General features: G+C 33.6%; 2 protein-coding genes across 13 annotated transcripts; one reads left to right on the forward strand and one right to left on the reverse strand.

Annotated features, from left to right (window-relative positions):
- Positions 1-3208: 3208 nt before the first annotated feature.
- On the reverse strand, positions 3209-17663 carry LOC145819963 (uncharacterized). Of its 9 annotated transcripts, none has more exons than XM_082914067.1 (7): positions 17247-17546; positions 16636-16691; positions 16418-16513; positions 15145-15391; positions 13757-13816; positions 3713-3817; positions 3209-3616 (listed from the first exon to the last, which is right to left on the reverse strand). In XM_082914067.1, the coding sequence occupies exons 4-7, from the start codon at positions 15163-15165 to the stop codon at positions 3533-3535; spliced, it is 270 nt and encodes an 89-aa protein (XP_082770193.1). In that variant the 5' UTR covers positions 15166-15391; positions 16418-16513; positions 16636-16691; positions 17247-17546; the 3' UTR covers positions 3209-3532. The 9 variants fall into 9 exon arrangements, 6 of the variants coding, with proteins under 6 accessions (XP_082770193.1, XP_082770195.1, XP_082770194.1 ...); XM_082914069.1 differs by having other exon boundaries at positions 16418-16471; positions 17247-17543; XM_082914068.1 differs by having other exon boundaries at positions 16418-16464; positions 16507-17592.
- LOC114261120 (alpha-L-fucosidase 2) lies at positions 9606-25575 on the forward strand. Of its 4 annotated transcripts, none has more exons than XM_028201330.2 (10): positions 9606-9980; positions 10259-10404; positions 11247-12115; positions 18649-18781; positions 19120-19278; positions 19576-19800; positions 19910-20017; positions 20141-20276; positions 20941-21136; positions 25025-25575. In XM_028201330.2, the coding sequence occupies exons 1-10, from the start codon at positions 9773-9775 to the stop codon at positions 25341-25343; spliced, it is 2499 nt and encodes an 832-aa protein (XP_028057131.2). In that variant the 5' UTR covers positions 9606-9772; the 3' UTR covers positions 25344-25575. The 4 variants fall into 4 exon arrangements, with proteins under 4 accessions (XP_028057131.2, XP_028057134.2, XP_028057133.2 ...); XM_028201333.2 differs by having other exon boundaries at positions 25036-25178; XM_028201331.2 differs by having other exon boundaries at positions 9908-10041.
- Positions 25576-25863: the final 288 nt, after the last annotated feature.

Consider the following 25863-nt stretch of genomic DNA (forward strand, 5'->3'; position numbering starts at 1 on the left):
ACCACTAAAGCAACGGCTCTAAAGTTGCTCTAATGACATGGCGCCGGCGTGGCAACCACTGTTGGCCACTGTTGCTAACTCACCCTTCTCTCTCTCTTTGTCATTGATTTCAAATTTCAAAATCATTTTGAGAGTTTTCAATTTTCTGACTTTTCGCTCTCTCTCTCTCTCTCGCTCTCGCTCTCGCTCTCTCTCTCTCTCTCTCTATATATATATATATATATATATTTGCTCATTCCTTCTCTTCTCTCTCTGTTGTGTCTCTCTCTCCAACCCCACCAACAATCGAGGCTCTCTCTGACAGAGCCCCCCTCCATCTGATGACTGAGGCTCTCTCTGACCGAGCCTCCCTCCATCCGACGATCGAGTCTTTCTCTCTCTCCGAGGATTGAGTCTCTCTTCAATCAAGTCTCTCGCTGGACTCTTGTCGACTCTCTATCTTTTCTTGACGAATCTGTGTTTTCTCGACTCTCTCTGTCCGACCAACCCAATTCTCTGTCTCCGACCTAAACGAGCGATACAGGTATATAATTACAAATTGATTTAGGGTTAGGGCTTGTATGTATTTGTGTGTGTGTTTGTGTGTGTGTGTGTGTGTCTGTATCTGTGTCTGTGTCTGTGTTAGGGTTTGAATATATGTTTCAGTTCAATTTCTGAAAACCCTTGATCTAAATCGCCCTTTTCTAGTTTCTTGAATTAGGATTTTTTTAAGGAAAAAGAAAAGAAAATGATGATCATGGCTTGTTGTTCTTGTTGTTGTTACACTATTTTTGAGATAATATCACTATGTTTTGAAACCAAACAAACAAGACCATATGAATTTACGCTTTTTTTTTTTTTTTTTGAATTATACATTGTTTTATGTTGTTGTTGTTGTTGTTGTTCAATTGAATTGTTGCTTTTCAGAATTACATCTGTTGTTGATGTTGATTTTTGTTTAGAAGTTAAAAAAGAAAATTGGCTTCATGTATAACTGTTTGAATACATATAATGCCTCGTTTCATATCTATCTTGCTATGTGACATTGAGTTCAGAAATCCCCTTTATTACGAGGCTGGTAATAATTAGAATTGCTGAGACTTCATAATACATATAATGCCTTGTTTCATATCTATCTTGCTATGTGACATTGAGTTCAGAAATCCCCTTTATTACGGGCTGGTAATAGTTAGAATTGCTGAGACTTCATATAGAGTCAGATGCTAGTGCATGTTGAATTTGATAAAAATGAAGTGGTCCAGTCTGTATCCACAGCAAGTGCAAATTGATAATTACAATCTGTTGTTGATGTTGTTTTTTGTTTAGAAATTGAAAAAGAAAATTGGTTTCATGTATAACTGTTTGAATACATATAATGCCTATCTGTCTTGCTATGTGACATTGAGTTTAGAAATCCCCTTTATTACGGACTGGTCATAGTTAGGATTGGTGAGACTTCATATACAGTCGGATGCTAAGTAGTGCATATTGAATTCGATAAAAATAAAGTGGTCTAGTCTATATCCATAGCAATTGCAAATTGATATAAAAGAAATGGCAATAGCCTCATTAAGCAAATTGAATTCAACGCAAATTGAACCTCTGAGCTTTATAATTATAGTGTATGAATCCATGAAGTTTTTTTGTCCCCATTTTTCAGCTTGCTTGTAATTGCTTGAACCTCTGAGTTTACTCAAATTATCATAGGTAGTTGTGCTTTCTATTTGGCATGATGAATTTCACCTAAGCCAATAAAGGAATCAAGTTTTGTTCTGAAGAAAAGTAGGTTGTCTAACTTATTAACATTTGGCTTCATATTTTTGTAGATGTCAACTTCAAGTGTTAACAGCAGTACCTCAGATCAATTGACATATTACAACAAAAATTGTCCAAAATATCAAAAAAAAACAACTATTCGAATTTTTGAGACGGGGCGAAACAAAAACAAGTTATTTTTATTTTTATCATGATTGCAGTGGTTTTATTGAATGGTGCTTGCCTACAAATTCACAATGTAGAGATGAAAGACAAGTGCAAATGGACAATATACCAACTGTCACCGAATAACTTCAAAGTATAGGCAAACAACTTCGATTTCAAAGAGAACAACTTCCATTTCAGAGCGCGCAGACGCAAAAATTACAAACAGACATAAATCGAAGTTGGTGTTGCATTTATGGGATCTTCATCTTGCTTGAAATTGGTGTTGTATTAATTATAAATATGTAACAATTTTTATGCAAGTTAGAAGTAGAAATAGATGATATGTATGAAGATTTATGATATATTACAATTATTTTTGAGAAGTATGAAGATGTCATCATGGGAATTGTTTTGTTTTGTTTTTGGAGTTAATTGGCATAATTTACAAAGTTATCTTATTGGAACTTTCAAAGTTATCTATTTGTCTGTTTGAACACAGATTTTGAACACAGATTTTGAACACAATTTCTTCACAAATTTGGATAGATTATTGACAGACTTTGAGAACAGATTATGTTTATCTATTTGTCTATTTGAACACATATTCTTGACAAATTGTTGACAGATTTTGAACATAATTTCTTCACAGATTCTTGACAGATTTTGAACATAGATTTTGTTTATCTGTTTCTCTGTTTGAACACAGATTGTTGACAGATTATTGACAGATTTTGAACACAATTTCTTCATAGATTCTTAATAGATTTGGACAAATTTTGAACACAGAATCTATTTACCTATTTCTCTATTTGAATACAGATTCTTGATAGGTTGTTGATAGATTTTGAACACAATTTCCTTACAGATTTTGACAGTTTTTTAACACAAATTTTGAACATAATCTGTCAACAATCTGTAGCATTAGTAACACACAAATCTATCAACAATTTGTAGCATTAGTAACTCAAATTTCTTCAACAGATTAGAACACAATTTGAACACAATCTGTCAACAGATTTTGAACACAAATTTCTTCAAAGTTTCATAGGCCCTTTTGTTTGACCATTACTAACACACAAAAATCTATAGCATGAAAAGCAATAAGATGAAAAGCACCAAATTAATAACATAAAAAGGACCAAATCAGTAGCATTATTAGCACATTGACAAATCCAAATCAAAAGCACAACAAAAATAAAAATAAACCAACACACACCACTCTAGCTCCAAGTACGATCTTGCAACATAAAACATTCCCAAAGTATCTCCATTCCATCCACATCTGTATAGAGCTAGACAACAAATATAATAGCAAACCAACATCAAATTTCTATAAATCTCATAAATTAAGCTCCATCAAGTAACAAACACAGATGCATGAAATTACTCCCACCACAAAATGAACTCCAAGTTCAGTCATATAAAATGCATTAAAATTACATGTTTCCAACTAACGAAAACGAGAGTGATTTTGGTCCATTTGTATATTCAAGTCAACAAAAGAAGACAATATGACTCTACAAATTTCATTCGTAGCACTCATGGATTGTCGAGTTCTCATCATATCAATAACTCTCGGTGTGCCTCTAATACATTCTGATGAGGTAAGAGATGTGCCGACTCCATAAATCTAAGTTGGAGCAGTCATCAAACTTTGTCTTCTCATAATGTCCATACTTCTCGTTGTGCCTCCAATCGCATTTACCATTGGTCCCTATTCAATTACAATGACATGAAAAAAACAATTTAATGTACATTATTGAAAAATCAAATAAACTGATCGATGTAAATTCGTATTATGCACACGTACCGGCACATACATACTATTTTGCATGGAAACCATACAAGGATAAAGCTCTCTACGTGCACTAGGTTGAGGTTGAGATCGAGCTTGAGCTCCAAACACCTTAGTATCCTATATTAATTAAGATGAATGAATATAGATAAATGACAAGTTTAATAGAGAGAAATGATACAGTATTGGAAAATAAATAGAGAATACCAAGAAATTTACCTTTGATTTATTATGTTTTGTTTTGGTTACTTTTAACCGATTAACAATTTGGTCTACTTTGGCGACCTTTCGTTTGGTAACGAGACGACCTTTTCGCTGAGCAACCAAAGGACTAAATAACTTCGTATTATTGATTATTTTTCTATTAATGCTCCCAATCGGGGAAGATGATACATTACTAGTAGAAGCAGGTACATTACTCTCACCACCCTCATCATCTTTCATCACTCTTTTCATGATTTCATCCAATCTACAGTCGATTATTCTAATTTTGCCTTCAAAGTTCCCAGCTACTTGTACAATGTAAATCAATTTTGTGTTCATCTTTTCATAGACCTTTGCATTGAAATCATCCCCAAATCCAATGTATGTGGTTTTGATGCATGTGTACCCTCTATCCAAATCTTTTCTCCATCATGGTAGAATGAATTTATTTGGAACCTCATTTACGCATCTTGCAATAAGCACAACGAGTGAGTGAGCACACATGATGCCCCTAAATTGAAACAACAGACACATACATTGAACATCAAATTCAGTCGAATTATAATACACAATAAAGTCCACAAGCTTCATCTTTTCAAAAACTACCACAGCTTCCTTCACTAAATATGTGCAAATTGAACACTCCTCTTTCACAAGACACGACTGACAATATATTAGTTTTTTCATCTCAGCTTGAACTTCTTTGAATTTTGTATTGGTGTAGGCATCCTGAAATTGCTTCTCAAAATGATACACAGTTAGGCAATCAAATACTTTGTGTCGAGACTTGAAGTCAACTTTCTTCTCTTTCTCTACCTTACTTCTCAAGGCATTTTCATATTGTTTAACAAATTGCTTTAATGTAGTCTTTGCATTGACATATCCATCAAAAAATGCATTCATGCTCTCACTTCGTTGTGTGGTTGACATGCCAGCCCCAAAAATGTCTTTCACATAAACAGGAACCCATCGATGTCACTCATCATATAATATCCCTAACCACTGATTCTCATAAAGATTAAATTCTGCAATCATCTCTTTCCATCTCATCTCTAATTCATCTTTTGTGAATGTGTCATACACTACATTTTGCAAAGCCAACTTCATGGATTCATATTGGGAATAGCCTTTCAATTTCTTCAGAATTTTCTTTATTATATGCCATAAACACCATTGATGTCGAGTATTTGGAAAGACAATTTCTATAGTATTTTGCATAGTTTTGCATTGATCAGTTATTATAGCTTTTGAGGGATGATCTAACATGCAATTTAACCATGGTTTGAATAACCAAACAAATGTATCAGTGTCTTCACTAGATAACAACCCATAACTAAGCAAAATCGACTGTCCATGGTGGTTAATTCCTACAAACGGGGCAAATGGCATATCATATTTGTTAGTGAGATAAGTTGTGTCAAATGAAACAACATCTCCAAATTCTTCATAAGCTGCCTGACTCATCGAAAGTCAATATCAACATCAATCATATAATAGAAATTCGAATTTTGTGCGTGCATCCTCAACAAATATTTTTGAAGTGCATCGGAATCTCCTTCTCCAAGCCTCAATTTTCTAGCTTTGTTAATATAATTCATTGCATCTCGCTCATCAAATGTTAATGACTCATAACCTCCAGCTTCAACAACCATTGAGTTATTACTCCTAAACACCCCAATCTCGGCTTGGTCATTAATTTCCAATCTTTTCTTCACAAGTGTAAGAATTTTCTTATTCATTGCAAAATGATGTGAGTCGGTGGGAATCAAGTCATGATTATGCTCAAGGTTAACTGTGGTTAACATAAATCTTCCATCCTTTTGTAGGCTCGCTCATACCCTTGCTCTGCAACCAATTTTTGTGGATAGAGATGGCTTTAGAGGGTTTACTTCAATTTTTTTTATTCTCTTCCCCGATCAAGAACATTCAATCCCAAAGTATCTTAATTCCCCATCATCGCCAATAACTTGTGTTCTTTAAGCTATAAAAAATCCAACATGTTTAGCATATTTGGCATAAAATGTGTACGCTTCTTGTTTTGAGCTAAAACACATACCCGTCTTAGGTTCCTCAACTTCCTCACTCTCATTTAATAAAGGATTCTCACCATTATTTGAATCAATCTCCATTTCTGCTCATTCAAAAATTAAACTGAAATCAAATGATTTAATAGATTAATAGACTAATACAATAATCTGTTATTAATTTGTTCAAAATTATTATTGAGGTTGTTATTAATCTATTAATAACAAATTATTCAAAAATTAATAGCAGATTATTATAATAATAGATTATTCAAAAATTAATAGCAGATTATTATAATAATAGATTATTCATAAATTAATAACATAGTATTATCATAATAGATTATTCAAAAATTAATGACAGATTATTATCATAACAGATTATTTTCAAAAATTAATAACAGATTATTGTGTTTTAATAACAGATTAATAATAGATTAAACTTTAATTGAGATGTGGAGGGTGTTGAATAAGGGACCGAAAGATTACTTCTTTATCATGGTGATTAAACTTGTATGGATTACTCATATTTTATGTTATTTTATTTTTTTAAGGGGGGGAACACACATGAACAGAATGTGTGTCGAACTAATATATACAACAAATTTCACAAGAAACCAAAATTGAAATATAAACATACATTAACCCCAGTCCTAAATGTACATAAACAGAATGTGTGGCCAATGTTTGGACCTAAAGTATAAACTTCTAAAGGGGATTTTTGAACTCAAATGTCTCACCAAAAGTATAAACTTCTAATTGGTTTCATGAACTGTTTTTTTTCTTTTTCTTTTTCTTTCATATCTATCTTGCTATGTGATAGAGACAAAACCTGACCAGAAGGAACATGGAAGTCCAAGTTCGACAAAGATGCGGAATGGTGGAGAAGGGAAAAGACATCAGATGGTGGAGGAGACGAACGACGAAGGATAGATCTGTAAATGTCGAAGGATACAGCAAACGCCGGACGGTGGAGAAGATAGACGACAGAGGAGAGGGCAAACACCGGATAGTAGAGAAGAGGGATAGTAGAAGAGAAGCTCAGATCTATATGCAAATGTGCGAGAATTTCTTTTTTTTTTTCTTTTATATACATGAGCTCAAATCTACATTTGAGCGATATTTTTTTTTTTTACACAGTGCGTGAAGTACACGCACTATAGATGTAAATGGGCTTCAGTTTCAAACATTGGATGCCACCTATTTAGAGCTCTTTTTAGAGCTGTTATTTTAGTGCTCTATATCAGAACTGTTTCATCAAACTAGTATCTAAGCAAGAGAACCAAAATTGCTCTTGCTTTTACTTCTATAAATTCAAAAATCAAACACAAATTAATTATCATTTCAAAAGCAAATACACGAAAATTATCATTAGATGGTGCTGACAATGAAGATGACAGTGAGATCGTGTTGTGATCGGCGAATGATAGTGTTGGTGGTGGTAGTGATGGAGCACCTAAAGCCCGAGTCCATACTAGAACTACCATTCCTGGACCTTTATGATCCGATGGCCAAGAGAGATCGATCGACTGCTTTGCCAAGAATTCGATTTAATGCAACAACAACTTCAAAAGGCTTCTGAACTACATGACGGGGAAAGCGGCGGCGCCGATGGCGATGCTCGTCGTTGTCAACGAACCAGATCTAGAGACAAATCATATGTGATAATCTTGTTTAAGTCTAATATGGAAGATCTTGTTGGCGAACCACATTTAGGGTGCAGGAGGCGGCGGAGGTGCGACGAGATTGTCTTGACATTCAGAGAAAAGACGAATCTTGTTAACGAACCAAATCGTGTCTCTCTCTCTCTCTCTCCATGGTAAGGATGAAACACCGATCGCCGCCATAGACCGAAGGATGAGACAACAGAGGTACAATGAGATAAAAACCCTAATCGATGAAGAAAGAGAGAGATGTGAGCCGTTTGGTTTTAGTTTTTTAAATTCAGCTTTTTAAAAATTGAATTTTTTTATTTTTCGCATTTTTTTTTATCTTTAGTGAATATTTTTAAAATTTTTAGTATTTTTTTATTTTTTTTATATGCACCTTATTTAGATGCATCTAAAAAGTAAAATATTTTAAAAAATTAATAAATACATAAAAAAATGAAAATACATAAAAATATAAAAATATATATTAAATTTTCAATTTTTTTTTTTGTATTTTTGGTATTTAGTGAATTTTTTAAAGATTTTTTTGTATTTATGTTAAGTGTGTTTAAAAATTAATAAAATTTCTTAAAATATTAAAAAATTCAATAAAAATATTAAAAATAAGAAAATAAAATTTTTTGAAAAGTGTTTTTAAAAAACTGAAAACAAACATAGAGAAAGAAAGAGGAAAGAGAAAAGGTAGAGAGAGAGAGTGAGAGTGAGTGTTTGCTATATGACTCTCACAGCGTAATTGTGTGTTCCATAAGAGTCATTCAACGGACAGGATTAACGAATGAGGAAAAGATTTGTGCCCCGAATGAGGCTCCCCCGAATGCCCCGAATTGCTGAAACGACGTCGTTTCACCAATTCAATTTTTTTTTTTTCTTTCTTCAGTCTGAAACAGGTGAGGCTGAGGCTGAGGGAGAGGGAGAGGGAGAGGAAGAGAAAGAGAAAGAGAGAGAAGAGAGGACCGCAGCTCGTCGCCTCGCCGCCCGTCGTCGCAGTCGCCCGATCATCGCCCACCGTCGCAGCAGCTTCAGCTCGTCGCAGCAGCCCCGCCGTCGCAGCTCCGCCTCTGCCTCGCCGCCCCCGCCTCCGCCCCCTGCCTCAGCCCAGAGTTTGATGGCCCTCTCCCCTCCCCTCCTTCTCTTCCTCCCCTCCCCTCCCCCTCCTTCTCTTCTTCGTCTTCTTCCTTCTTCTGCTGAAAAAAAAAATACAAAAAAATACAAAAACGACGACGTTTTGTATATTAGGGGCATTCGGGGCTCCCACATTCGGGCTCCCAATCACAGCTCTAACGAATGAGAGCAATCCAATTATTTTATAGAATATTGTCTTTATGTACAAAATATTTTTGCACTTGGACATTTGAATAAAGAAAATTTAAGACATGTTTTGAGAATGGTTTTTTTAAGATTTTTTTTTGGTTTATTTTTATCTTTAGTGAATTTTTTTTTTTAATTTTCAAAGACCTTTAGGTTTTTAGATTCAGCTCGACAAAATAAATCGAAAAATTATAAGTTTTAAAAAAAAAATCCAAAAGAAATCTAGAAAAGATAAAAATGAGCAATATTTTTTTGTTTATTTTTGTTTTTGGTAATTTTTTTAAAAAAAATCCAAAAAAAATACTTTTTAGATTCGTCTCGATAAGTCGGACAAAAAAATTGAAAAAGTTAGACATAATTTTTTAAAAAAAATCATTAAAGATTAAAAAAAAAATTTAAAAATAATAAATTTTTTCCTTTTCAAAATGGACTTAAATTTGAACTTTTGGGCCGAAAAACCATGAAAATATTGACCCGAAAAACAAGTGATTAAACACTGAAAAGTTTGGGAAACGTATTTGTGGTGAAACGAAACTGGCTTAAAAAAGATGACCGCATGGGAAAGTTTCGATTTTCAAAAAAATAAAAAAATATAAATAAAATAAAAGGCAAAAAGACACCCAAACGTGAAACGTGGGGTCCTCCTCTTTTGATTGCTGCTGTGCCATGCCCATGCCTATGCCTCCCTCACCTCACCTCTCCATGAATTTATAGCCATAGATGGCAGTGGCCACTTCTTCGCTGTCATCTCTTCATCTCCCACCCACCTACCCAACCCTACCCTACCCGTTCCCTCCTCCATTCTTCTACCTCCTTGATCTCACTCTCTTCCCCATTCTCTTCACTCTTTTCTGTTTTTGGGTCCAGTAATGGCAGATGATGATTGGCTTATGGTGGGCAGACCTGGAATGAAGGACTTGTGGGAACCGAGCTTGCTTGAAGAGGAGGCTTCGAGGCCTCTGGAAGTTAGGTTTGGTGGGCCTGCCAAGCACTGGACTGATGCTCTCCCCATTGGAAATGGTCGACTCGGTGCTATGGTTTGGGGCGGTGTTCAATCCGAGACTCTTAATCTCAATGGTAAAAGTAACTAGCTGTATATCCCAACTTGCTCTGCTGTTGTTTGTTTGCCTAGAAAAAGGTTAGAAAGGGAAGAGATAACAGTGCTTTTGAGTTTTGTTTGATATACTTTTTTTTTTCAAGATTTGAAGTTTGTTCTCTCTCTTGGGTTTGTTTGGGAATGACTATATGGACTAAAATAATCAATAAAAATAAATATGTTAAAAAGCCTTACTTATCTCTCTCTCTGTCAATATGAAAGTAAAACTGACAGCAGATTACTTGGATTCGTTTGGCAGAGGACACACTTTGGACTGGGATTCCTGGAAACTACACAAACCCAGATGCACCAAAGTCACTGTCGGTGGTCAGGAAGCTCGTTGATGATGGCCAGTATGCCGAAGCTACTACTGAAGCGGTCAAGTTGTCAGACAATCCTTCAGCTGTATGCTACTTTATTACCATTTATTGTGACAATTTTGGGATCATCAATTGAACCACGTGGATATTATATACAAAAATGTGCTGTTATTGTAACATCTGTCCATAACTAAATATCGAAGCACTTCAATCCAAATTAGAAGTTCTGATTGGAGGCATTGAAACATATAACTAGCAACACATTTAACATTGTTTGGATCATGGATTTTCAAATTACTACCCTAATCCATGATACAAACCCAGCCTAAAAAAATAGAAACGAATTCAAATCTTGTTTGCCAGCTTTCACTGCTAGTTCTGTGGTTAAACTTAAATAATTGGATGATTGGATCTTTTATGCAAACTGATTATGTTCTGTTTCAATTTTTCACTTAAACAATCTCATTGTAAAGCTCATATAGTTGTGAATTTGCACCATTGTACATGGGGAAATTTTCAACGAGCATCTACAAACAAAATTAGAACACCCACGGTGATTCAAAAAAGATACAATGAGCAAATTACATGAAATTTGGTTAAGTTGGAACTTTTTGTATCCATTAATGCTGTATTTGGTTGGGGGATTTGAGGAGAAATTTGAAAAGAGAAATGGAAATAATAGGTGAAATGAGAATAAAATATGTCTAAATTTCACATAGTTTTACACACCTTTTCTCTTTCTCTTTCCAAATCCCTTCCCAAATTTTCTAACCAAACACAGCATAAAGCTAGCTTACATCTGATTTGTAATTGATATAGTATCATATTGGGGTTAGCATTTCTGATCCCAAGTGAAATTTCATATTTTTCCATGATTTTTATTTTTTATTTTTCATAACCTTGTAATTTTCCTGTGATGATGTGAAGGCTTACCAGCTTCTGGGTGATATCAAGCTAGAATTTGATGATTCTCATGCTTCATATAGTGAAGAAACATATTCAAGAGTACTGGACTTGGACACTGCAACTACAAAAGTGAAATATTCTGTAGGTGAAGTTGAATTCGTGAGGGAACATTTTGCCTCAAATCCCGATCAAGTGATCGTGACAAAGATTTCAGGAAGCAAATCAGGGTCTCTCTCCTTTACGGTATCTATAGACAGCAAATTACAACATCATTCGAGTGTAAATGGTAAAAATCAGATTATCATGGAAGGAAGCTGCCCCGGTTATCCAAAGGGTATTCAGTTTTCTGCAATTCTTGATTTGCAGATTAGTGATGTGGGTACTGTATATCTTTTGGATGACAAGAAGTTGAAGATTGAGGGTTCAGATTGGGTTGTTATCTTTCTGGTGGCTTCATCTTCATTTGATGGGCCGTTCACTAAACCTTCAGATTCAAAAAAAGATCCTACTTCAGAGTCTCTAAGCACATTAAATTTAATTAAAAACTTGTCATATGCTGATCTTCATTCACGGCATTTGGATGACTATCAAAAGCTTTTTCATCGCGTCTCACTGCAGCTTTCGAAAAGCTCAAAGAATGTTGGAGAAAACGGGTGTTTGGATAGGAATAAAAATTTGTCCTCTGCAACTGATCTGTGTTTAGAAAGTAATGAAGCTAAGACGGTTTCAACTGCAGAGAGGGTGAAATCTTTTCAAACTGATGAAGATTCCTCTTTAGTGGAGCTTTTGTTCCAGTATGGTCGATATCTACTTATTTCCTGTTCACGGCCTGGAACTCAGGTGGCAAACTTGCCAGGAATATGGAACAAGGATATTGCGCCAGCATGGGAGTAAGCTCTCTCTCTCTCTTTCTCTCTCTGTGCATGGTATCTTGTAGTTTTCTCCTTGATGCACAGCAAATGCGTACACCACAACAAAATCATAAATAGATTACGGATTTATTTTGTCAAAGTGTAATCTTTGAGAGTGTGATTGTTAAGAGTTATTTTCGATCACACTTTTTAACCGTCATTAAAAAATAATTCCACCACGTGTTTTGACTGTAATAATAAATATTTAGATCACGAATTTTAAATGTGATTAATAACCAATAAAACCTGAGATTGAACTTAAATAATCTATGATTAATAATAAGATAAAATCACAATTATATGCATTTCTTATCACGGTTAGTGCGTGTGATAAAAAAAAAAAAAAGATTCGACCACAAAAGGTAACTATCAATCACAGCATATAAATCGTGATTAAAATATGAATAAAACTAATATCTAAAATACAATCAAATATTATTTGTACAAAAATTTCCTTTGAATCACAACATTGACTACATATGATAGCTAATAACTTCATATATTTCATAAATGAAAGTCAAACGTTGGAAATATATATATACAATGAATGTTAAGGGATAAAAAAAAATTTTACTGTGATTACACAATAAAAATCTCATTTAAAAAAAAAAACTTAAGGAGAACTCAAAATTCTTAAATGTTCTGTCTTCTTTGACTATATTTTCCATCTCTCCAAACACTTTCTGAACTGAATAATGAAAACACAAATTAGTTTAGAGGCCGCTAGAACAATAGAAATAAACTTACTCATTTGTTCAAAATTAAAGAAAGCAAAAATTGAAAGAAAAAAAAAAAAAAGTCTCATAGAATTGATCAGAGTTTGAATTAATCAACTTAGACATGAAATTAACTGGTTTGACATCCTTCAAAAAAGTCAAAAAGTTACTTAAAAAGTTATTACTATTTACCAAAAAAATATATAAAAAAATTAACTTTACACAAAAAAAAAAAAAATACAACTCAGTTCTCACGTGAGTTGTACTTTAGCAGACTTTGGTTGGACAAAGGGAACAGGCAGGTGCACAAACAAGACGGTGCTATTCGGCCCGTGGGGGTCCATCACGGATTCTGTTTTAATAATCTGAATCGTTCAATGTGTAGAACTCGTCGAATACTATATGGTCGTAAAAAATCACGTTGATCGGATATCGCTAACTACATGATCAAATCAGTTTTGTATAAAAAAAAATAAATGGTGTTATAGTTAACGGTTGACAAAAAACTAATCCGATTAGATAGCTATCGATATCCGATCAACGTGATTTTTTATAAAAAATGATACTCGATGAGTTCTACACATTGAACGGTTCCGATTAAGCCGAACAGCACCGTCCAATTCAATGTCCGAAAAGGAGGCAAGCATCTCCTATACACTACTCTGCACAATGCTGCCACCGTACTACCCACCGTACTATCTACTCGCCAAAAAGCTTCTCCTATACATTAATTTATACAATTTTTTAATACACATTTTTTTTGTAAAATGTCAAAAAGTTATTCCAAACAACCATCTTTTTTTTTCCTCAACTTTTTAGTCTAAAAAGTTAAAAAGTGCACTTATTTAGGACATCAATGCAGGGGTAACATCATCACAAATACATCAGCTGGATAGATAAGTACCTGATTGAGGACTTGAATGATTGCAGCAGCATTCTCAGGCTTGTGTTGAAATAGAAAACCCTACAAAGACAATCAGAAGTAAATAGTTAATAAAATCACAATTCCCCCTGTGTGCCTATATAACATCACTTTCAAGTAAAATTTGGTTGCTACAAAAATGTTAAATTTGCCTCATGCTCCCAGCAGGTCATAAACATTTTATAAGCATCCAGTACTAGCTAGTCATCTAAGCATCTCATTCAGACTACAGTTATACAACCACACAACACAAGTGGAAAAAGCCTTAACCTGTAGTCCTTTGGTCAAGTAATTGACAATGAGTGAATAGTGATAAATACTTGAAGAGGTTTATTTTAACCATCACTCCATCTATTGTATTTACTAATGATACAGCATAAACATCATTTCCAAACCCATGCTTAACATATAACAACTATTTGATTTCTCGAGGGAAAACTCAAAAGCAGGAAAGCGTCTAGCCTTGATAGAGAGCAATGATAAGATTAGTAGCACTGCTAAATACTTCTTTATTTGAAAGATAAGCATTCTACTGTCATGGTATTAGAATGGTAAAAAAACCTTTTTCTCGAACTTCAAGAGATCATAGCTTAAGAAGCCAAGGAAAAGTCTAAGCCAGTGTCAAAAGTTTATCTCATAAATAAATAAACATGTTAGATCTAACAAGAGGGAAACTTGAGAACCTAAAATTTTTTGATTTATATATATAGTTCAAAATCAACTTCTGTTTCAAAACACATGTAATACGAATATGAATGAATTGACACAAGATGAAAATGGAATACCTTGGCACAATCACCCAGATGGCCATTTCCATGTTATGGGATTTGTAGAAAAAGTTCCTCCAAATTTTTATTTTATCCCTTTCCTTTATATTGCAACTTCAGTAACACAACACTAGGACATTGAAAAAAGACATAAATAAATACCAAACATGTGTAGGCAGCAATCATAATAAAAGAAATAACAGGTCCGTACATAATGACATGTAGTATTCTTCATGATCTCTTTATTGTAGTTTTTTTATTTTTTATTTTATGTTTGTTTGACTTTGTTCTAGCTAGTTATGCTATCGCATTGTCACTCATTTGGTGAAGTAGGTTGGTTTCTTGGATATTTTACTTCTATTACACAAGTTGAAATGTTTTGATACAAAAAAAGTTTTGTTTGGGGTGATCCTATGTATATTACTTGCCAAGTTCCCCTTCCTTTCCATTTTGACCTTATGATTAGGGTTTTAGGATGTCTGATTGAATGCTAAATGACATTATGTGGAAGAGGTTGAAAACATGTTGATCAGGATGGCAAATAAGGTGTTAACAATTAAATACAGATATAAAATCATCCATATGTTGAGCCACACAAAATACCTCCAGAGTGAATATAAGCATTCTGAATGTCTTTATCTGTACTTGTTACTAAGGTACAACATAAGGCTTCAGTTAATGAGTAGCAAAAACTCTGAAGCATGCAGCACCATTTCTCTTGTGCAGACACAGTAACTGAACTTTCTTCACAGCTCAAAACCAAATATCTGCATGCAGCAAGGAGTTCTATGCAAAGATATAGGGCTCCATACATCACGCTGCAATAGCTAAGATATCTCAAAGACACAACCTGTGGGCATAGAAAGTCATTGAGGAAATAGACATAGATAATGTTTTAGTTTAGCATGATGGAATATACTAGTTACAGAACAAAACTAGAGACGCAATTTGGTTTTACCAACCATTGCAAAAAACAGAGAAGAAGAAAGTTTTTCCAGAAGCAATGGAATGGCAAATGGCTCAAAAAGAGGTGTAGAAGCCAATGCCAGCTGGTAGGTGAAAAATAGGTGTTGGTTAAGAACTAAGAAGGAAATATAACTTTCTAGTGTACCAAAGAAGCATGATAAAAAGCAAAGAATTGCAGCCCTTTTGAAAGCCACACTATAGAGGGAAGTGTAAAATAACTCAATCTAGAAAAGCAACAATTATTAGCTTTAAAGTGATTACCAAATGAAAGTTTTCTTTTCTATCCACATGTTTGGATGACAAGATAATTAGACTTCTTTGCTGCTCCCAGTTTATAAAAGCATTTAAGCAGCACATAAATCTGATTTTATGAACAAATACAGATTAAACTTTGAAACATGTCGTTTGGATTGTTCGGTTTTCAAAATGCATATTATCTATTTTATTTTATTAATCCAACACCTCTTCCAATCCAAGTTGAACAACAAAGTATTAAACAATAAACAATAACAAGGCAAGGTCAACATTATCATTTCTGAGAATAATGTACAAAATCAAATTCACACACCAAGACAACTTAGCAGAGCTTCAAGCTACTTAACTTTGGCTACATAAACTATACTTTTCAAGTCATTTTCGTAATTAATAGTTCAGCATCTGTTGTTTATCTATAGTAGGCAACCACTTTCTAAGCGCGTACAAAGAAAGCCCTGACATCTAACTAAAAAAGAAAATATAATCAAGAACTAATCAAAATTCACTTTTTGCAACAGCAATGTTTCTATTAATAAGTTTGTGCATAGAAATTGTGGGAATATAGGTAAAACAAACCACAAGCCTATGCAAGTAGAAAATATCATTAACAAAAAGAGAAGAATATCACTGAAAGCGCCAGGAGCAAATTACATACCATTAGTGCTCTTGACAGCCCATCCTTTTTCACATTAACTTCTTCACCTTTTGGCTAGTTTGAAAAATAAAGACAAATGAATTTTTCACCTTTTGGCTAGTTTGAAAAATAAAGACAAATGAATTAGCAAGAAAAGAAAAATATAGTGTAAGCAAATGAATCAAAATACATGCATTTTACACTCTTCCTGAGAGAGAGAGAGAGATTGTGAAATACACCTCTTTATGGTGCCCTGCCCATCAACCACAAAATCTAATCTCAAATTTGCTTATTGCTGAGGGGAAAAAAATTCCAAAAAAATTAAGTCACCCTACATGAAGCTGGCAAGTTGAAGCAATGCATTCAACAGTAACACATGAAAAATTAATCCAACTTTCATCTACATAAAGTCCTAGAATTCAATGAGGGCAAATGCATACATTCAAACAGAGAAATAGAAACAAATATAATAAATCTAATAGGAGGCTTTTGAACTGGGCAAAGCTTTTTTGGTCTTATTCATTAACTAAAATTTAAAATTGCCCATTTTATACATTCTCCCGAGTGTATGACTTCAGTAGATTTTCAACTTAGTCTTACAACTATAGTTTGTTGTCATAGTGCAGATTACTGATTCATGGTAATTTTGTCAAACACTTGGTGATCAACCCACTTTATATGGGATCATGGAGTTCACAAGTATATGATTAATTAGTTTACAAACAGTGAGTTCAAAGGGGGGTCAGCGGGTAGGGAAAGAGTGAAAGAGAGAGATGACTGAGATACAAATTTATCAGATAGAAAATTACATATATAAAAGATGTTTGTGTAAACATAATAAAAGAAATACCTAGAAATCAGACAGAATTTTTGTAAACACAAGAAAAAATAAAAAATAAAAAAACTTGAAATCTGAAGGGTGTTGTAGTGGTAAGGGTTGGGCTTCGATCAACTAGTGTGTCCAAGAGAGCAGGGCTTCAATTCGCTGGTGCCTGTGTACCTATGAGAGAGAGTTTTAGAGGGAAGAAGAGAGGGTTTGCAGAGGAGAAGAGATGGCAACAACGAAGGGAGGGTTTGCAAAGGGAAGGAAGAGCGACGAGAACAGAGAGGGCGAGAGAGAATCATAGAGAAATGATGAAAGAGAAACAATGAAATTAGATAATTGTAGGGCTTAATGAATGAATAAAGATTGACCTGTGTTTAGTTGGGAATATGGGAAGGAATTTAAGAAGTGAAAGAGAAATGGCAGGTAAAATGAGAGGAAAATATATATTTTTTTTATTTTATTTTATATATATATTTTTTTTATTTTAATTTTGAAATTCTAAAAGAACTATAGTGGGGAGAAGTGAAACCCACATATAACGTGAGGTTTGTGTTTATGTTTTTATTTTTCTCTCTTACCATATTATTGGAGTTCTTTTTAGAGTTTTAAAATTAAAACTCTCTATTATTATTGTTAATGAATTGAGGCAAAGAGAATTGGAAAGGAAGAGTCATGTTGTGTCGTAGGTGAGAGAATTGCCGGGAGATTGGAAATTATTTTACACAAAAACAAGATTGAAAAAATATATATAACCACACTTATTTAAAAACTGTGATTAAATATATATATATATATATATATGTGAGATTAAGCCGTTTGGAAAGTTGAGTTGGGGTGGGTTGGGATTAAAATAGTCTCAAAAAGACAAAATAAGGTTTTTAGTCCCAAGTTAAAAATTGTTACTTTTAAATCACAATCATTTTATTTTTTTCTCACAAAAGTTAAAAAAAATCCAAAAGTCTATCCTTAACGACGCTTTTTAATCACAGCTTAAAATAGCTACAAAGTCAACTCACATTTCAACGAAACTTAAAAATAAATACTATCTCATTCAACTAAATTAACTGTGATCGAAATATCATTTTAATTTTTTTAATCACACTTCTAATAAAAGTGAAATATTTTAAATTTCTCTTGTTTTGTAATCTTCATACATTATTGTAGTAGTGATAATAAGTACTTTTTTTTCTCTCACTTTTTTCCCCTCCTTTGAGAAGTTAAGGTGTAAGAGAGATGGGAGAGAGTTGGTAAGATAAAAATTTTAAGCCACAAAAGCAGCAATATTGCCTTTCACTCTGCACTTCATTTTATTTTACCTTCTGATGTAATATAATTGGCTTCCTGTTGATAAAAGCATCTGTATTTTATTTTATCTTCTGCATCTATTTAATTTACTAATGTGACCTTTTCCTTTTTAACTCTCCAGTGGTGCACAACACTTGAATATTAATCTTCAAATGAACTATTGGCCCTCCCTTCCATGCAACCTTCATGAGTGCCAGGAGCCCTTGTTTGATTACATTTCGTCTCTGTCAGTGAATGGAAGTAAAACTGCCAAAGTAAAAATATCTTTCACTTATCAAATATTAACAGTCCTTATGAACTGTTTTATTCATTTTGTGTGATCATTCGTGGTATTGTGTATATATGTATATTCATTTTTCTGCAAGTCATCACTTGGAGCTTGGTATTTTTTCTTTTTCATTTTTTTGAAACAGACTGAATAAGGAGGTATAAAATATGTATGCATATAACATTTGTACATCACACTAGTTGGGTAGGTCACGACCCAGGATGAACCCTGATTGGTGTTTTTCATAATAAATTTTTCTATTTACGCATTCTATATTCTTTATAAACACTATTGTTTTTATTTATTAGTCACAGAATGTTACAGGTGAACTATGAAGCAAGTGGTTGGGTTGCGCATCAAGTGTCCGATTTATGGGCAAAAACATCTCCTGACCGAGGTGAGGCAGTTTGGGCTTTATGGCAAATGGGTGGAGCATGGCTTTGTACTCATCTATGGGAGCATTATACTTATACTATGGACAAAGTAAGATTCTATTACTGATATGCTATTTCTATTTCTATTTTCATGCTATTTCATATAGTTTCATATTTGGAGACATTTGGAATTCTCTTCTTCTTCCTCCTTTCTCTTTGAAGTCACATTTTATTGAAGGCAATTTTGTCTCCTTTCCAAATATATTATTCAAAAACATCTTCATTTTTATCTTCCTTGTAAAGGACATTTCTTGATCTTGCAATTGTGTACCTAGTTTCGCTCATAATATTTAACTCAAAAACTTTCTGGTCGGGAAGTTATTGCTATTCTTTTCAACATAATTAGGGTTTTCTGGAGAGCAAGGCATATCCTTTTCTGGAAGGATGTGCTTCATTTCTGTTGGACTGGTTGATTGAAGGACGGGGAGGATACCTTGAAACCAACCCATCAACCTCTCCAGAACATACTTTTATTGCTCCTGATGGTAAGCCCGCTAGTGTGAGTTACTCAACAACTATGGACATGTCAATCATCAAAGAAGTTTTCTCTGCAGTTGTTTCTGCTGCCCAGGTAAAGCTCCTATTCTTAATCAGAAAAAAAATCCCCAAGCTTCTGTTTTTATCAGCACTTTTTATAATTTCAAATAAGATGCTTTATATAAAAAGTTACTTGTGAACAGGCATTGGGTAAAAGTGATGATGATCTGGTTGACAGAGTCCGTAAAGCTCAACCACGGCTTTATCCAACAAAAATTGCTAGGGATGGAGATGGTTCCATTATGGAATGGGTGTGTGAATTTTATTTATGAGTTTTCCTAGTTTTTTTTATTTTCAGTTATTCAAGAAAGCTTGGAAGGTTAAGCCATTCTAGGGCGTAGAAATAAGAAACTTCTTTAACTTTTCCATCACAGGCACAAGATTTTGAGGATCCCGATCCGCATCACCGGCATCTATCACACCTATTTGGCCTGTTTCCGGGGCACACAATTACTGTTGAAAAAACTCCTGACCTCTGTAAAGCTGCTAACTCTACCCTGTACAAAAGAGGTTCGCATCTGAGAAAATTTATGAAGATTTAGAAATTCCTGGAATGAGTCAATAATTTAAAAATCTAGAACCTGAAAACGTAAGAAGTATGGATACTTCTAAGAAGATGACACATCTATGTCGTATTCGTGTCGGACACCGACACTCATTAGACATTTTCTTGACACGTGTCCAACACTCTTCAAAAAGTATTTTTTAATTTTTTTTAAAAATCCGGACACTATTTGGCTACTTGGAGGATACATATAAAATAAATTATAAGTTTAACCAAAACAATTTAAGATATAATAATAAAACAAAAATGATATAAATTTATAGGAATTTGTGTCATATTACGTTTTTTATTATATTTGAATAATATATTCATATATATAACATATAATAAATATATAAAATTATATATTTCACGCATGTCTTCCACGTGTCGTGTCCTGCATTTTTTGAAAATTGATGTGTCAGCGTGTCCATGTTGTGTCGCATGTCTGTGTCCATGCTTCTTAGTTGAAAACTAACTTTGAAGTTTTAACTGTAACCATTTTTGTGGTTTTATTTACTTTCATTTTGATAACTTCTTTCTTTTTATAATTATGAGCTTCATTTTGCCAATAGTGATATTCAGCAATTGTTGAATAGTATCACTTCTAAGTTTCAAGTCTGGAAACAGGTGAGGAGGGTCCAGGATGGTCGACTGTATGGAAAACTGCTTTGTGGGCACGTCTTCTGGATAGTGAGCATGCATATAGGATGGTCAAGCATTTATTTAACTTGGTGGATCCCGACCATGAAAGTGACTTCGAAGGAGGACTTTACAGTAACCTGTTCACTGCACACCCCCCTTTCCAGATTGATGCCAATTTTGGGTAAGCAAGCTTTCAACTCTTGTGTTGATCTATATCAGCAATATAAATGTCTACAATCACTTTCCGACTTTGAAGCATGCCTGGGTGTGTTCAATATTATAATGCAAAGTTTTAGGTTGCGTTTTTGAGCATGTTTTTTTGTTACATTGACCTACAATAAGATAGTTCCTAGTTCCATTATCTAAGGACTATAGTCCGGGAACAGACGCAGGATTCTAATGTCAGAGGGACGCAGGATTCTAGTGTTGGAGGGGCGAGTGTTTATACAATCAAAAAATTTGTAATGAGCATGTAATATACAATATCAATTTCTACCCAAATATCACAAAAATATATAATTAGATATTTCTATTCATCGTATATAATTACAAAATATTATCAAAATACAATTGATATATTCTAGTAAATCCATATTAATTTTCAAAAAAGCAATTATTTGCTCTACATATCTACTTAGGCATCTAAAGTTGTGCTCGATAGTTGACAATAGAAATGTAATACACAAGTATAAATAGTTGACTGAGAATTACACAAATGGTTCCATTACCAGCATTACCAAGTTCATAGTCCAAACTTTTTTCCCAAATAATAAACCCTAACTCCTCAAGAGAGAGAGAAAGAGAGTGACGAAGATCATGGGGGAGAGAGAGAGAGAGCGAGAGAGAGAGTATCCAGTACTGTCGGAGAAATCACGATCTTGAACGCCGGAAGACTCATGACACAGGAGAGAGAGATTGTGGTTTGTGTCACTGGTTCTGATGATTTGAGTTCACTAGTTGTGAAATAAGAGAGAGACACTACAAAAAAAAACACTTTTGGTGACTAAATTTTTAGTCGCCAAAAGTCCGTTTTAGTTGCCGAAAGTCAAAATTTTAGTTTCCCCGACAAAATTTTTTAGTCGTCACATTTGTCGCGTATAGGTGGTCGGCAGAGGTATTGGCGACTAAAACTTTTTTAGTCGCCAAAATAAAAGTCTTTAGCGACCAAAATTTTAGTCACCAATAGTGTTTTACACTTTTGAAAATCATACATTTACCGACTAATAATTTAGTCGCCAATACTCACTCAATCGCCGACTACACTGTTTAGTCGCCAAAATAAAGACTTTGGCGACTAATAATTTTAGTCGCCAAAGGTGTCGTCAAAAAAAAAAACCCACTTTTTTTTTGCTTTTCCTGAGTTTCGAACCCCAACCGGTCAAAAAAAAAAACCCACTTTTTTTTTGCTTTTCCTGAGTTTCGAACCCCAACCGTCCCACATTCCGAACCTTTTTGCAACACACTCCCTCCACTATGCCACTACAACATCACATGAATATATATGCAATATATATTATTTATATAGTATATTAACCGGTATTAATACAAAATAATATATATAAATATAATTTTTTTAATTCAATATAATTTATGTAAAAAATAAATTATTTACTTAAAAAAAATTTAGGCCACTTTTGGCGACTAAATTAAATTTTTAGTCGCCAATTCTATCATTTTTGGCTACTAATTATTATTTAGTCGCTAAAAAATTAAGTTCCGCCTAGAAATAAGAGGTTTTGGCGACAAAACCTGTTTTTAGTCGCCAAAAACGTCCACTTTTGGCTACTAAACTAAATTTTAGTCGGCAATGGACTGTTTTTAGCTACTAATTTATTTTTTGTAGCCAAAAAGCTTCACTTTCAGCGACAACTGTATTTAGTCGCCAAAACCATCACTTTTGGCTACTAAATCATTTTTAGTCGTCAAAAACCGTGACTTTTGGCTACTAAATCCATTTTTAGTCGCTAAAACCCCTACATTCGGCGACTAAACTGCCTTTTAGTCGCTAATACCCTCATATTTGGCGACTAAAGTCTTTTAGTCGGCAAAAGTTATCAATTTTGGCGACTAATTCCATTTTAGTTGCCAATTGTACTACTTTCAGCGACGAAAAATGTAATTTTAATCGCCAAAAGTGATTTTTGTTGTAGTGAGAAGAGAAGCTTCTTTGTTTTGAATATATGATAACTAATCTAGGTAAGCACCTACTGCTCTTGAGTAATCAATTTTTTTTTTTAATTTAATTATAAGCAAACAACAAAAAAATTTGGGCCCCAATCAGACAAAAAGGACTTTAACATATTAACAAATAAATTTTCAATTATTTTAACATTACTAAATTTAAAATAAAAAAGTAATCATACTTAAAAAATAAATTATAATAATTATTATTATTATTAATTTTAGTATTTATCAAAAAAATAAATAAATTTTAAATTTTAAAGCACAAAATTTAGGGAGTGGTAGTTCTTAAATTTTGTGCAAAAAATTGGGATGGCGAACTTTTATAATTTTAAAATATTTGTAATTTTATTACTATATTTAGAAGGTTTTTTCAAAACTTTTGGGGGGATCAACCATCTCCCCCCCCCACCCATGTGTCTAAGCAGCCAAGGCCAAGATATCAAGAGAATGTTTTCAAGATAACAAGAGAGTGTAGTTTCTTTCAAAATGCTTCATGTTTTTAGTTAAGAAATTTCAAGATGAGTTTATGGGTCATCACTAACTAAGACTTGGGAGTTATATAACTATGAAGGAATTCATGTTCCTTTGAACTATGAAAGGAAAAGGGGTTTGGAGATGGATGTTTGAGCAAGCTGTAATGAACTTTGTTTCTCATTTTGAGGCTTAAATAGAAGAAAGGTTATGAGTTGTCTGTAAGAGTGTCTTTTTTAAACTTTTTGTTGTGTTTTGCTAGAAAATTTGAACGGTAAAATGCAATGATTGACTGAAGAATTTTATCCTATTTTGCTCAAGGCATGCCTGGTACACCCAGGGCCGGCCCTAGCCTAAGGCCAATAACGCCTATGCCTTAGGTCTCAAAATTTTGATTAAAAAATAAGGTTTCCAAGTTTAGTAAAATGTTCTAGGTCCAGTGTTGTTGTTTTTTTTTTTTTTTAAGAATAAATTTAAAGGGTCCTAAAATATTTTATTCAATCCATGTATGGTTTAACCCATATTTATTTATAAGTGTAGTTTGGTCCATATTTATTAAAATGAAAATATATATATTAAAAAAGTGTTTGGGCCCAAGAAGAATAATACATACAATATATGTGCTCTAATTTTTATTTTTTTTTACCTTCTTTATCTATTAGATTTTAGTGGAATAAATAATTTTGCCCTAATTTTTTTACCTAGATCTTTATCAATTTTAATTGAATAATTTTTTCCTAATTTTTTTGCTCTAATTTTGTTTCATTAAATTGTTTTGTTTATAATTTTAATGATTATATGTGCAAGTAAATTTTTTTTGTGGCTACAAACAAATAAAAAAGTTATAACTTATTGTTTTATCCATGAAATTTTTTTTTTTCAATGTAAGGGGCCTCCATTTCCGAAATTCGCCTTAGACCCCTTTAAATCTCGAGATCAGCCCTGTGTACACCTCATCTATGGGGCTAAGAAGTACGGGCATTTCTATGGAGGTGGTGTGCCATGCCAAACACGACACTTCTAAAAGTATGTCTGATACTTCTACAACGTGTCTTAAATAAAAATATAAATTTATAAAATCAAACACTTTGTAGACATGACACATATCCTACTAAATTTGAACAAATGCTACATATTTTAAATTCATAATATGTGATGCTAGATCCCGTTTAAAATAAAATAAAATAAAATAAAAAAAACAAGAGGCAGGGTTAAAGCAATTTTATTTTGAGGTCGAACGAGCACCCCTGGGCTTCAGCTTAGGTGGTAGAGTGGGTAACACGTAAACAAAAATTCCGACACCAAAAAAAATAATTAAAGGTTAATAATGTGCATGTAGCATTACGCATGCTTCGATGATATTATGTAGTTTATGAAGTTGACAATGTGAGTGATTGATAGCTGTTGATGTCAGTTTTTCTACAGCAATAGCTGAAATGCTTCTTCAGAGCACCGTGAAGGACTTATATTTACTTCCAGCTCTTCCTCGAGATAAATGGGCAAACGGTTGTGTAAAAGGATTGAAGGCGAGGGGTGGTGTGACCGTCAACATCTGCTGGAACGAAGGAAATCTTCATGAAGTTGGTCTTTGGTCCAAGAATCAGAATTCTATAAAATTACATTTTGGAGGAATTGCAGTGGCAGTGAAAATGTCGTCTGCGACAGTTTACACGTTCAATAACCAGTTAAAATGTGTGAAGACATATTCTCTATTGGATGCGGCTTTTCTCTGAACTCGGAGATGAAATTGATCTTACGAAGAGCTTTTTTGCAAGAAACTTGTTCTTTGCCTCATTTTATCCTCCGATTTTCTTCTCTTTTTTAAAAAAAAAAAAATTATTTTCATTTTGTTGGTGGTGGGGAAATTTTCCCTATTTGATTTGGTGTTTGAGAGAATATACAACCTTATCTCATTACAATTAGTTAATCATTTTAGGAAAATTAATAAATTGGTTCACAGTTCAATTAGTCTGTGTTTTTGTATTTCATTATTAAAAGATGCACCATTATTTCCATTATTCATGTTGTCCTTCCTAGTTGCTATGAAGCACTGTACTGTAAAAATGTTGTCATATGAGTATCGGATATTTATTGGGTGCCGATACGCTTATTGATATGACTGTACATATACCGAGTATGTCCTATAGAGTTTGATGAAGTTACTCAGTGGGTATTCCATAGGTAAGTTCTTTGGTATGTCGGGTTAAAAAACATGACTTTCAACAATTTTCAGGGTACCAGTGCTGATTCTCG

Source organism: Camellia sinensis, chromosome 2, assembly GCF_055761805.1.
Source record: "Camellia sinensis isolate YWXY chromosome 2, ASM5576180v1, whole genome shotgun sequence".
Classification (NCBI taxonomy): Eukaryota; Viridiplantae; Streptophyta; class Magnoliopsida; order Ericales; family Theaceae; genus Camellia; species Camellia sinensis.

Excerpts from the sequence above, each read along its gene's own strand:
- LOC145819963 (XM_082914066.1), bottom strand. The coding sequence starts at position 4,240 with ATGAACACAAAATTGATTTACATTGTACAAGTAGCTGGGAACTTTGAA. Across the intron at positions 3,818-3,916 it reads CAAAACATAATAAATCAAAG|GATACTAAGGTGTTTGGAGC; the intron begins GTAAATTTCTTG and ends TAATTAATATAG. Across the intron at positions 3,617-3,712 it reads AAAATAGTATGTATGTGCCG|GGACCAATGGTAAATGCGAT; the intron begins GTACGTGTGCAT and ends GTAATTGAATAG.
- LOC114261120 (XM_028201330.2), top strand. The coding sequence starts at position 9,773 with ATGGCAGATGATGATTGGCTTATGGTGGGCAGACCTGGAATGAAGGAC. Across the intron at positions 12,116-18,648 it reads GATATTGCGCCAGCATGGGA|TGGTGCACAACACTTGAATA; the intron begins GTAAGCTCTCTC and ends TTAACTCTCCAG. Across the intron at positions 18,782-19,119 it reads ATGGAAGTAAAACTGCCAAA|GTGAACTATGAAGCAAGTGG; the intron begins GTAAAAATATCT and ends AGAATGTTACAG.